General features: G+C 33.3%; 1 protein-coding gene across 1 annotated transcript; it reads left to right on the forward strand.

Moving 5' to 3' along the window:
- The first annotated feature begins 3,044 nt into the window (after positions 1 to 3,044).
- LOC148626463 (uncharacterized) lies at positions 3,045 to 6,750 on the forward strand. The gene is made up of 2 exons (XM_088570493.1): positions 3,045 to 3,396; positions 4,647 to 6,750. The coding sequence occupies exons 1-2, from the start codon at positions 3,264 to 3,266 to the stop codon at positions 6,119 to 6,121; spliced, it is 1,608 nt and encodes a 535-aa protein (XP_088426619.1). The 5' UTR covers positions 3,045 to 3,263; the 3' UTR covers positions 6,122 to 6,750.
- The last annotated feature ends 7,803 nt before the right edge of the window (positions 6,751 to 14,553 follow it).

The following is a 14,553-nucleotide window of genomic DNA, read 5'->3' on the forward strand; positions in this document are numbered from 1 at the left end:
AGTTATTGCCCTTTCTTAACTATTTTTGCTATTTTTAATGTTATTTCTTTCAAAAATATTCTCCTCTGACACTACTTGACCAATTAAAACCAAACTTGGTATGAATGTTCCTTGGGGTATACTGCATAGAACTGATGTTGGGATTTTCGATTCGTCGAAAATAGCATGGCCGCCGTTACTGAAAATAGAACATAGGGGTTAGACAGTAGTTTTTTTCACATATATCCCCGAAACCGTTAGTTTTATCAAAATTCCTTCAATAGCTTAAATGATCCATATTAGGACTACAAAAGTCTTCAGACTCCTTGTAAGAGTTATTGCCCTTGAAAGGGAAAAATGATTTTTTTAAAATAGTTTTCAGTCAATATCTTGAAAACTATGATAGATTAAAAGAAACTTTTAATTGTTGAAAAGGACCAAAATTAAACACCAAATTAAACATGCACATTTTAACAGAAAACCGCCGAAATAACCTGACGCCATAATATCCCAATTTGCTATAAGATACTCAACCCAAAACATTTGAAAAAAAAGCAAATATATATAGGACGCTAGTACCTTTCACACTAGTTGTCCTCCATGTTGGTACAGAGTAAAACCAACGAACCTGCTATCAAAAGCTTGTTGCAGAGTATAATTGAATTCAAAAGAAGCATTGAGGCTTTCCTGATTTAATACAACATTGATGAAATGCCGACTTAACATTTTGGTCAATCAATTTCCTTTTATTTTTTTCTACTCGCAACTGGATTACTCTTGCACCTGTTTATCATTATGTATTAATTTTCTATTTTTTGAAACTAAGTTATATTGTTTTCTAGAGTCATTTGCTAGAATGCTAAATTATCTTCACGATACCCTTGCACACAACGGATGGTGGTATTTGGAATTAGTTACTTCGCCTGTGAAGTCGCCGTCTCTAATTTGTGCGCAACCCATCTTGTCGGATCAACAATGTGCCATGGCGGCCGAGTATGTGCAAAGCTCTTGGCTGGTATGTTTTAACCACTGAAGCCAAGTTGCTCACAAGTCCAGGTGGGTTCAAAATAAAGAGAATTGTCACTATTCTACAGTTTATTACGATTATACATAAAATACATGTTACAGGATGAAAAGTTATTTTGACATGAGAAAATTACGAAAACTCACATATACGATGCGCTCAATCAAGTTATCATCTAAAAGTTCTCAAATTCCTTAATACGGATGGGATCCATATGGCACAGGGGAACAACACAACAGACATCACAATCGAGGAATTCTCCATATAGCGATAACTTCCTGTTAAGGCAAGTTACACTATCGTCAACATATACAATCTACGACCTCGGACCACCGTCCGACACCTCGGCCCGTTGTAAGGAACACGATAACTTCCTGTTAAGGCAAGTCATACTAACGTCAATAATCCACAATAACCTCGGTGCATTGTCCGGAACCTCGGAACATTGTCCGGAATACAAATACTTCCTGTTAAGGCAAGTATACGTCAAAACGTCAAAGAAACATCATCAACAATAACGAGTTACTTCCAGTTACGGCAAATTGCAACTCAAAAACAATTTTCCTCTTGCATCACTTGTCTCCAAAAACACATACCTTAACCATATAAAATAAATCCAATCTTACATTCAGTCTGCAGCCGTATATTCCTGAAACATCAAATCTCCAATCTTCCTTTCGCTCCTTTTCTTCTCCCCTTTTTGCTCCGTCCTATTTGGCCACATATCCCATTTTATTCCACTACTAAATTTCAATCTCAATCTTTTTTTTAAAACTGAAAATCAAAGCCCTTATATTCTGTTCAACACCACTTTTACACCAACTATGCACCAACTATTTTAATTATCATATCTTACATAACTGACCAAAATTAAGCACAAATTCAACAACAACTTAGCACCAATTTACAATAAATCAAACAGGTAAACCACTTAAAATCATAATAAAGATAAACTTCTGGATATAAGACACTAACGGTACAATGACTAAATCAAAATATGCTTATCTAGACATGCAACTAATTATTACGCCTCTACACATGAAACCACTCGATGGGTGTTTTTGTACAGATAGGATGAGCATCATATATAGATAATAAAACAATGTAAAGCTGTACTTGAAAAAAATAAAATAAAGTTTTAAGTTGAAAAGGATAGCTATCAGTATCAAAAGAAATAAAATGTATTTCACTTCATATTTTAGAATATTTAACGCAAATTAAAACTGCATTTGTTTGATATTTTGTGATTTCTTTTTTCCGCTATTCCACTCGAAAATACATGTTGAGCGTAAAGGGAAAAAATGGCTCTTTCAGTCACACATATTTAAAATCGTGCATCTACGTACATTAATGAATTCATTTGAAACTTATGGAATAAACGAGATGTAGCCTTAAATTCAATATGGCACATACCCAGCTTTTCTATGCACCACATAATCGTTTTAAATTTATTCAATGAAAATTGTAACATTATCAAATTTTCATTACATTATGATACCCCTACTTGTAACGGTTGGATATATAGTGATAGCTGTTAGCGTCGCTAAATGATGGATAATCTTACTTAGGGTTTAAAATGTTTAAATTTTAAATTCTTTAAAAAGCAAAACCTTAAACTCACAGTAGATTTTTATGAAATTTTACATGAAGATAAGGCATCTTGTGTAGATGTGCAAGAAAGAAGAAATAAATTGTCAAAGGTTAAAGTCTAAGTGCAGCATGTATTCTTTGACGAGAACTTTGCTTAGAGTACATGTATATCAAATTAATTTTCAGTGATTGAAATCAGCAGACGAAACTACTACTAAAACAAACGTCATTTTCATATGAAAGTAATATTTAAGTAATATTATAAATGTATGATATTTAGTTGAAGCGTTAGGTGAAAGGAGAATTTTATCAATGCTTGATTAGTTTAATACAACAATTTCTACATTTACTTCAATACTATCAATTACCATTCAAATTTTAATCAGCCTGCGTAAATTCGTTATCGAATGTGCCCAACAGTTTTATTATTCACCTTTAAAAGTAAATCTTTACTTACCAGTGTTTTGTAATATGGATTCGGTATACTGACAAAAATGTGATGCGTATTGTATATATACACTTGTTTGAGATAGATTTGACAAGTTCCCTAAATCGTGATGCTGATGTGACTAAAGTATGAGAGTTTAAACTCATTAGACACTTCTACTGAACATAATAATATAAACATTGCAATGAACGATCTGAATTGTTGAAGATAGAGACAGACACTATGGGATCCATCTGTTCAACAGGGAAGTCAGTGGAACCCACTACGGATATATTTGTAGACAAGATAATTAAGTTCTTAATGGTACCCATCGTAGGATTACTGTCACTGACATGTCTGATCGTTCTCTATCTTGGTAAGTACACTATAATAAATTGTTGATGTAACACACACACACACACACACAAACACATATATACGTATTTATATCATCTCTGGGCCCTTATAGACTCGTGAGGCCGTGAAGATTCAGGGACATATCATCAGATGTATAATTTGATGTGAAAACGGGAAGGTAGACTTGCCAAAATGTTCAAAAGAGAGAAACCGAAAGGGGAAACACAACACATTAGGACACGACTCGGAGTACAAAGCATACACTACAAAAGAATCAACTAAAGTTGTTTTATCTTATTTAACAACCGTTACGGATGAGGTGCACCGACTGGGAAATCAAGGGAACCAGGATCGGTCCAAACAGTAATCAAGAAGAATATTATCCAAGGATGATTTTACAAAGAAAACAGACGCACACAGCAAAGAACATGAAATAAACAAATTGACACCCACATGGAATTAAAAGTAAATGAGCAACCCGATGAGCATGAAGGCTCGTATTATAACGATTTCACTACCTTACAAATAAACAAATCAGGCAGATTACACGTATATGCAAAAATGCCAGTTTTATATATTGTAAATTTCGATATGCTGTATACGTATTCCAAGGAGTAAACCCTTATCAGCAGCATTAAAATAAAATATGTAGGAAGGTCATAATCAAAATATTAGTTGTATACAAGAAGTACTCAAAACCAAAACTATCGAAAGAGGAAGCCAAACCCAACACTGAGAGTTTGTGTCATCTGCAATGCAAGGAATGAAGTCCCTGTGTGTTTTTTTTACATAATTTAAAACTTGGAACACTGCAAGATTTCATAGCTAGGGTAGATAAAATTTGATATAATTCGGGTCCGACAAGTCTGGCTACTGGGTTTGTGAATACCCTCGGGGTCCTCAGGTCCATCACCAGTGATTCTTAAATACAAAAATACCAGTTTCATATATGTATAAAAAAAGGTAAATGAGTAAACGTTCTTAAAAAACAATATTTAGACCGTAATATTCCGACAATAAAGGCCATAGAAAGAAAACAAAATATGGACTATATTCTCAGGTTCGGAACAGATATAGGAACTGCAAGAAACATTTGCATGACGGAATTTAGTTTGCGAAAAAGTAAGCAAGGCACAAAAGTCTTTAAAAATGACAATTACCCCGTTGTTTAATGTACATTTTCCCATGAGTCGAGAACCAATGTCATAAATATATCTACAACATGTTTATATAGGTAACACTTGATTGTTGATTGTATTGTTATTTTAGTTGACAAGGTACATTGTTATGACAACAAAGGTCCATGGACCACTAATGATAATATCAACGAATACTGCTGGAACAATTTTTCATCAGCAATAGAAATAAGTAAAGGGACATACAAAATTGGACCATTTTTACCTCACAAGCTCTTCCCAATAATCACCATCTGTGAAGCAATTTCAATGCTGCTACCTCTATTTATTTGGTCATGGTGTTTCGGGAAAAATTTTGAAAACCAAATATCTGCTGTGATTGACCAGTCAAATAATTTGACGGAGTATTACAGGATGTACGACAAAGGTGTTCGCAGAACTGTGACGGAAGCATCGCTACACAGAGAATTGGAGAATTATTTAGAACTCTTACTTTCAATAGTTATGCACAAAATGCCAAGGATATTCGTACTTTACGTGTTAAAGTGGGTTTTCGTGCTAATATTTAGCATTATCTGGATTGCCGGGCAAGTAGTTGTACATTTCCCGGATATGAATATATTTGTAGGGTCATTTCTGTGCGTATCAATCGACGGTAAAAGTGCTTCAACGTGTAGCATACCAACTTCGACATTCCTAAGAGCTGTTTGGTATATCAATATTGCGTTTTTAGGACTAGTTTTAATTTGTTCTATCGCGGGATTAATCATTCTTGCCAGAGGAAATACATTCACTTCGACATTTTTCTTCTCTCACGTTCCGGGTGCTATGGATACGAGAGTTGCAGATTGCATGGAGGAAACATTCAGTAAGCCACAGTATACATTACTTAGTAGATTCTGTGAGGACAATACCCAATTATGTAACGATCCGGGTATGTCTCGATCATTGAGTAGAAAGTATGGCGTGCGAGATGGATTTACACCGGGTCGGGAAACCATAATGGAAAAACATTTCCCGGTTATTCAACCGGAACAAATAAGAAAATTCAGGCTCGCATGTGAACAGTACAAGACAAAAAAGTACAACAAAGACAAAGGGCGTGCTAAACCGAAAGTTCGTTTTGCAAGAGGCAATTCCGACCCAGAAACTATCTCTATTTATAGCAACCCCGAATCTATTGTGGGTAGCATGAGCTTTCGAGGAAAACCAACGAAGCGACCAAACAAGAACAAAATTCAACACATTGATCGTGATTTCTATTTGACACCGCGTTTAATGCAAAGAAAAATGGCACAGGATTTAAAATCAATCAAAAGTTCTTCAAAATTTTCAAGTTCAAATACGTCACAAAGAACACCAAGAAGTATTAGCTCTATCGATCTGCATAAAATGACACCACGCAGCTCTACTCCCATTTCAGATAGAAGCAGACGACAGGGAGCAGTCAAAAGACAGGGGAACCAAATACAAAACGTCGATCCACAGACGACAGGACACTATCCTGTGTATGCAGGTCGTTCTCGAGAATTTAATCCATTTGCCTACAGACTTCATAATCTAATAATGCAAGCAAATGCTAAAAACACAAACTCTTGGAAGCCTTGAACATGATTGTTCCTTGTTAGTTGTTTACATGTTATCCATTACTGTAAAATAAATCTATCCTCAAGAATGAAACGAGTTAAAAAAAAAAAACAACACTTTTTTCTATTAAATTTTGACCATCTAGTTGCACAGGCTTGTTTCCTCAAATTTGCCTTAGGTAAACACGTTTACAGCATCTACCACGAATACCTAAAAGAAAAATCAATTCAGAAAAATAAAAATTGATACAAGCACATTTATGCATATTAACTACATGTATATAGTATATATAACGTTTCTGATATATAAGATATGCTCTAAAAGGAAGTAAGCATTACAGTTACCAAATATATTTATATGTATCAAGAGTCAACTGCCGTAAATGATGTGTTATGTTTAATTATGGTTGATCGCCATAATCTTACGAGTTATGGGGGGAAATCTAGCGGTGTTACAGTGACTTTCCTACAACCATGACACTCTTTTGCTACCAATCTGCTGAACAATACAAAGGATTGAAAAAGCTATTGGGACATTTAAACTGACCAGTTGCTATTGAAAGAGTTGATGAATACTCACCTATGAATCTTTTTCTAGCTAGCTCCTAGTTATTTAAATCTGTGTCAGCTACCTGATCTGTTCTACTGGTCATTGGTGAGGGGAGGTCAAATTTGACAAACTATATTTTTATTTGTATTTCGTTGCCAAGGTTGAAAACCAAAACCATGATTTAGAATAGTATATAAAAGTATCTATTTTATCTTATTAATAACTACATTGCACAGAAGTCTTAAATATTTTTATTATAAAAATGAGACCTCAATTAGCATTTATTCCCTTCTTCGTAAAACTAGAATAGGCCTACCAAAGTGCCCTTTTAGTGGAAAGTATGTGATTCATACTATAGTAATGGAACAAGCCTTATACAAAATGCAAACAGTTTGAGGTTCACGTGAATAACATTTTTTGAAATAGTGCTATGAGTTTATTTTATTCAATTTTGAGAATGAGTAGGCTTAAAAGTGAATTAAGTGCTTTATTAATTGTGAAGGATTTCCATTGGAATTATGATCTTCCGGATTAACTACACTGGTTTTCATAGTTTGTGATTAAGTTTCATGTTAATAATAATTTTCATTTGTGTTATAGTTTGGGATTTAGTGCATTGAGTTTGATAGAAATTATAATTTTGAATTATGAGTGCAATGATTTTCAATGAAATTCAAGATTTGGAATAAGTGTAATTTGCATTGAAACTTCTTTGGATTAAGTGCATTTCGTTGAATTTATAGCTTTGCATTTAAATGCTGTTTTCCTTGCAACTTCTGTGGATTATTAAAGTGCAATGATTTTCATTCAAATGTAATAGTAAGGGATTTAGTGTATTTTTTAAAGTGCAATGATTTTCATTACCTTACAATGTAGTTTGGGATCTAGTGCAATGATTATTTTTTAATTAAAGATTTGGATTAATATTTTTTTTTACTTCATTGGCAGTACAACTTTGGATATAAATGCAACTGGAGTTATATGGAGAATATTTCTTAGTTTTATTTAATTTTTGTTCCGGATTAAGTGCTATGATTTACAACTCTGATTTGAGTGTTTTATGTGAAAAATGATTTTATTGGAATTATACTTATGGCTGAAGTGCATTAAATTTCATCAGAACTATATATACTTATTGTACATGTATATTTTAAATAATATGAAAACATGTGCAAGAAATTTATAAGAATCCGAACTATTGTTAAAGAAGATACTTTGAAGGAGTATATTTCAATGCATATATTGAAAAAAACCAGTTTTCAATGGATTCAGCTTTGAGATGGGACAATTCAAATAAATAGTAGCATAACATTGTAACTTCAAGTTATTGTTCATTCCATGAAAGTGTTACCATTTTGCTTTAATTTGCCATTTCATATTTGCTATCCACTTGGGGACCTGTGGGTTTAAAGCTTTTTTTTTTCTTGGAAAAGTATAAACAATATTCACAACCAATAGTTTACTACATTAGTACTTTTCCTGTGTTAGCAAGTACATTAAATTCCCTCAAAACACATTGTGGGTAACATTCACAAGCTGAATTCCATATGATGTGAAACATAGCCAGTATTGGCTGCCTTACACCTGACCAAGTGAATTTTCATGGATGAGTGGCTTCCTATTCATCATCTCTTACACAAGCAACTAGTCAGTTTAAATGTCCCAATAGCTTTGTCAATCCTTTGTATTGTTCAGCAGATTGGTAACAAAAGAGTGTCATGGTTGTAGGAAAAATCACTGTAATTGTTATTTTTGTCTGCCATTGTATTTAAGATATGCTAAAAAACAAATACTTATTGACTTAACAACGATTTAGCAGTCATTAGGCGACACCGCATATATACGGTGCTTACATACTCTGTTACCTTTATTTAATTTTGTATATATCCCAAAGATGATTGAAAAAAGGACACGTGGGTTGAGCATTACAATTCTCAACCATTTGCTATATTTTGGACCTGTGTTAAAACTGGAGGATACGTGACAAATACCATGCTAAAGATTTCATACGTTAAATTAGTGAGAAAAAAAAACGAATTCACCGGTAATCATATAAGAACAATAAAAAAAACATATAATCATTATTATTTATGTGAACATTTGCAAAAGTAAAAGCGAAAAAATGAAAAAAAGGAAAGAATGATAGCAAAATTTAACATAGTACACTTTCTTGAAAGTCTAAATGTGGTTATCAATAACTGATGATAGAAAATGAGCAATATTATATGCTTGACTCTGTTATTTCAGTTATTGCAAATATTTCATTTTATAACAAATTTATGAAAACTTTATGATACTTTCGCCTACCCTACCGGGGCACCTGTCCATGCTTCCAGTTTTTAGTGGAGTCCGAGTTGCTCATTTGCTTTTGTTACTTTGTATGTATGATTTTAGTTACTTATGTTCTTTGTTGTGTATGTCTGTTTTCCATATCTGGTCTTTGTCCCTGGATTACATTCTTTTGATTACCGCTAAAACCTTGGTTCCCTTGATTACTCTATAAAAGTCAAACAATTATACAACTTGTTCTTACATTTCAAACCTGTTACAATTACTGATGACATTAAGTCATCTAATGTGAAAAAATATTAATCATATATAATAACAATAATAACATCGCCCACAATAAGTGGTGCACAATTGGTCCCCTTGGGAACTCCAATAACTTGACGATAAACGGTATCGCCAAAACGAACGACATTGTTGTCTAACAGGAATTCAAATGCTGTGACATATCAGAAAAAAGTCCAATTATCGTAGTTTTTGTTTTTCGTTGTTGAAGAATGATCTAAAAGAATTCGAAAAAAATTATTCGCATGCCGATCTATCAAAGGGCTGATAAATATGCGAATTTTTGTTTCATGAGCTTATGTGGAAGTGTAGTATATAGACTTGAAAAATCAAAACTTTGAACGGGTTTTTATCACTCAAAAGTAGTTACGTTAAGTATTTTCATAAGCTCTGTTACAGAAATTTACAATTAGATTTTTTATGGTATCGGGCGCAAAAGTAAGTAAAATGATTGTCTGGTTGTAGAGCAGCGAGGAAATAAATTTATACTTAAAAGGTGTTTTGTAAAGCTAGTACATAGTAGTAACTTTCATGCTTCTATGCTCAGCTTGTAAGCAGTAGCAACAAGTTTATGTCAGTTGATATATAGCTGAATTCGTTACTTCATTTTTAAGAATTTTAATATAAAGATTAACGTCAAGTAACAGTATTTTATTACAGCTTTATCAGCAGGAACAAAAACACGCTCCTTGCCGATTTAAAAAATTCAACAGGCTGAGCCATAATTTCATTATTCTAGTTCACAGACGCAACATCAAGTTGGTTGGCATGTCACCTTCTGACTCCGAGCAAACTAATCGTCCCTCCATTTCTTATGTGAAGCATGATTGGCGGAAAAAGAGTGACCACAGTGGTATGTCTCAATCTCCCAAAATCTTCCGCAAACAGAGTAAGCGTTCTAAAACCACTGACTGAGGTTTTTTTAACGTCATTGACTACACTGTTGGGTCTCGCACAGACACAGACTGTTCTACAACGACAACTCCGGGGCGTTTAATTAGCAAAAAGTAAAAACGATTGAAAGTTAGGAACACCGAAAGAAAAATATACTATGAAAAAGTCGCAGACTGTAATTAACCTAACAATATAAAGATGAAATAAACAACAATACATACACACTAAATTTATGCGCTCTTGAATATTGAACAGTGTCTGCTTATTTCCGGTGTTTGCTTCAAATGGAATCCGATAAAAGAGAAAGGGTATTTATGAAAAAGTGGGGGTCATTTGCCATAAGTATCTGCGTAACAGATTCCTAAATCAGGGGTTTGAGGGAATGCGTCTCAACAGGCCTCATACCAAATTCCTGTTCAAGTATCAGTTCTTGGTTGAAATATACTAAATTTCTTCTATTGACTGCTTTTTGTAAATTATTCTTTTTGTTGATATGACCACATATTTTTTAATTATGATTCTACAGCATGCAAATGCTTTTTAATCAACACTGGAATATTCAAGCTGCAATGGAAAAGAGAGGTTTTGTGCGATGTAAACGTACATTATCTTAGCATTTCGTTTGAAATGCCTGTACCAATCAGGACCATTGCGGTACCAGTTGTTTTGGCGGCGTAATATCTACTTTGTCAGATTTGTTTTGGATATGACTTGATTATGGATCGAATTAGTTTTCAGGAATTTTGTTGTTACCTTAATTTCCAATATGACAAATTCAATTTATCTTTATCTTTTACCATCGAAAACAAAACAAACAAAATACTGCACTGTAAGACAGGGATGACGTCTAAAAAAAGGAAAGAGTCCATAAGTTCATCACTTTTTGTTTTTGTATGTACTGTTTTAATGTTTATTTTTTGTGTGCTCGTTTAGTGATACTGCTATAGGAAAAAAAGATTTACAAAATCACTATAAATGTATTGTTTTTAAGTGACTGGTGCTATAAAAAGCCATGTTAAACGATTCTCTTAAATCAATAATAATTACGGTTTCTCTGAAAAGGAATTGGCATTTTTATTAATCAAAGTATTACACCAATGGATGTATCGTTAATACTGCCTGTTAAATTACTTATTTTACTTAGATTTCGGCAATACGTATTCATAGATCCTTGTTTAGAAAAAATGAAATATGCATAAAAAGAAGGAAAAGTACAAAGATAGCGTATTTGACTTTATTTTTAATTTTTTATTACAAATACCTTTCAAGTTTTTTTTTTTCACAATCATCAATCAGAAAAAATGAATAGAATGAGAACGATAACTCTTCTTTGAAAATGATTTTTTTATTTTTTAACGAAATAATATAAAGTTGGTTTTTCATTTTATCAATACTTTGTTTACTATTAACTTCAACAGTAGCATACGTGGTACCTTCTACTCTAGGGATGGGCAATATCTTCAAATTATCAATAAACATATTGGTGTGTTTTATTCATGAAATACCAACTCAGTCCCTTACGATATCAACCGCCTCGCCGCCGAAGCCAAACACACTAACCTATACGTCATTAGCCATTCCAAACAATGTAGATAATCAGCGGTTTTTATAGAAAAAAATATATTTTATTGGAAAGTTTTTTTTTCACAGCGCAGCGTCGTAAATACATAGACATGCATTTTCTTACGCCCTAAAAGTGTCAACAAATATAGCAGATATTAGGAAAGGGTCTTTAAGAATTAAAATGATATCATTTTTGAAAATAAATCCGAATCATATAAAAAAGTTACTGAAAAATACCGGTTTGTTCCATTTCTTACAACATATATGCTATATTAGCGACGAATACATAGGATATTTCTCTAGGATCTGAACGAAAGAACAAGGAAATTTGATTTTTTTCAAAAAATTTCAGATCTTATTTATCATATTTATCAGAAGTTGTAGTAAAACAAATCTTATTTCGGATTTTTTTTGGTTTTTAAATCTTCTTGTATACAATGAATATTGGATTTAAATCTTCCTATATATCTGTTTCTTAAGCTGCTGATGAGAAATTACTCATTGACACACGCGTACTGCATATCAATATTTGCAATAACTATATGATAGGTATGTTTTAATTAATAACCATCGTGTCAATGCAACTGCTGGTTAACCAGCATATATATGACACAAAATCACGAAAAAGCTATTTTCCGTCAACAATGCACTGATTATGAAGAAATTAAATTGTATGATTGCAAACTTTAAGCGTCATATTGATTTGTTAACTTATAAATATTTTTTTCAAACCCTATTGACGTGATCATACTTGTAACTGACCAGTAAAACATATGTTCTGGAAGTACACATTGATAATTGTTTTATTGTTGTTCTTGATGTAAGTTATGTAACTAGCCGGTTCTCCTGTCGCGTCCGGAAATAAACGGGGCACTAATTTGGAATGAAGCGAAATTATGAATAATGAATCCTGGTTCCATTTAGATGATTGCTTGATAGGTAATTCGAATGAGTATTATTCAAATGGAAGGATAATATCAAAATTTTACCTTTTTGGAGGAGCTATCACACCTGTAATGTAATCTAACAATGTAACAAAATTTTCAACAAATTAGAAATAATAGTATGAAATACTAAAAAAGAACACAGAAGAACATAACGCAAAACGAACCATACACGCACAAAATAACATGCCCAAAGCAACACAACAACAAAAAATAGCAATGAAAGAATAAAGACTGTTATAAGGATATATAAAGACAGTGCAAAGCATTAAAATTATAATTCGTTATCATTATTGTATATGAAGACAATAAAGATCAGTAACGCTCATCGACCCAACTGTTCTTTACTTTCATCTTTATCTCAGTAACTAAGATTCGAGATGCATGTAAGCTTGATAATATATGATAAATATCTGATCTAACAACTCTGCTGTTCTGCCAGCGTCGTCAGGGAAATCAAGGGGAAAAGGATTAGGACGATAATCAGAAGAATGTATCTCAAGGATATCTAACGATTAGACAGATACAGAAAAAAAAATAAATAAATAAACAAGTAAAAGAATCTTAAAAAAATTAGCAACACTAGAACTTTGGAACATAGATCAGACGCTCAGGTAAGGCAAGAGCCAAGGGGAAGGAACAGTCTTTGTCAGAAATCGTCAAGGGTAGAATAGTTATAGGGTATAGTTTTCAGAAGGGAAGAATCGTTCTAGGCTAGAATTATGAAGGAAAAGACATGACAAAAACCAATTTAAATTCGGCTCACCGGGAAAGTGTTAGTTTGATGAAATATCGGATTATATTTTGATGCCTGTTTCATTAAAAAGTCGATCTTCATACATGCAAAGAGTAATCAAGTGAACCAAGGTTATATCGGTAATAAAAAGAATGTAATCCAGGGACAAAGACCAGACATGGAAAACAGACATACACAACAAAAAACATTAGGTTATTAAAATCATACATACAAAGTAACAAAAGCAAATGAGCAACTCCACTAAAAACTGGGAGCATGGACCAGGTGCACCGATAAGGTAAGCATCTTCTGCTTTTCTAAAAACACCGCCGAGTTGCTCATAAAAAGTCAAGTCCGGGGTAGACAAGCGAGGATCGGAAAATTGTGACCCATTGAATAAAACAATTTTCATGGTGCAGATGGATACACCATAACGATCCACGAGTTCATGATGACGTCCATAAAACTTCTGTAGTTATGACTTCAATCTTGTAGCAACATAACCCTGTTACAGAGGCTTATTTGTTAGAGTTCTAGCGCGATACAAAAAGTCTGCGTAGTTTCAGCAAGCTCTGGCATAACCTATGAGTTGTGATATAAACACTCCATACGCAGGTGCTGAAGGGATGTTGCCACAGATGAAAGAAAATTTGACAATTCTGAATGAAAAGTCATCCCGTTTGTCGTAAAGTTTGGTCAACAGTAACAGTTTCACTTTACCATCGATTTCTAAGTGTAGGCCAAGATATGAGGCTGATTTCACAGTGTCTGTAGTATCCTTTATCTCAAGTTCTTTGAAGTAGATGCGATGTATCAAATCCCCAAAATTAGGATTGTTTACAGATAATACGTCATCTATATCGGAAACTGAGATTAAAGGATCTAGCTAAACGACATTCTTTCTTTCGGATCAGATCACCTATAAAGTCTGCATGATAAGAGTAAAGGAATAGGTCAGCAAGTAAAGGAGCACAATTTGGTCCCATTAGAATGCCGACCGTTTTTTGAAAAATACGTCCACCACACTAGACAAATATGTTGTCGATTAAAAATTCCAGCATTTTGTAAACATCTTCCTTTGTATAGTTGCAAGATGATTTGGAATTATTTCTTACAAAGGATGAGGAATCTCTACCAAGAACTATATATTTGTATCTAGGTGTACCATCTTTTTTTGAAAAACAACAATGTATAAT

This window comes from Perna viridis, chromosome 2 (assembly GCF_037379345.1).
Source record: "Perna viridis isolate PV_CMFRI_1.1 ecotype Kerala chromosome 2, ASM3737934v1, whole genome shotgun sequence".
NCBI classification, from domain to species: Eukaryota; Metazoa; Mollusca; class Bivalvia; order Mytilida; family Mytilidae; genus Perna; species Perna viridis.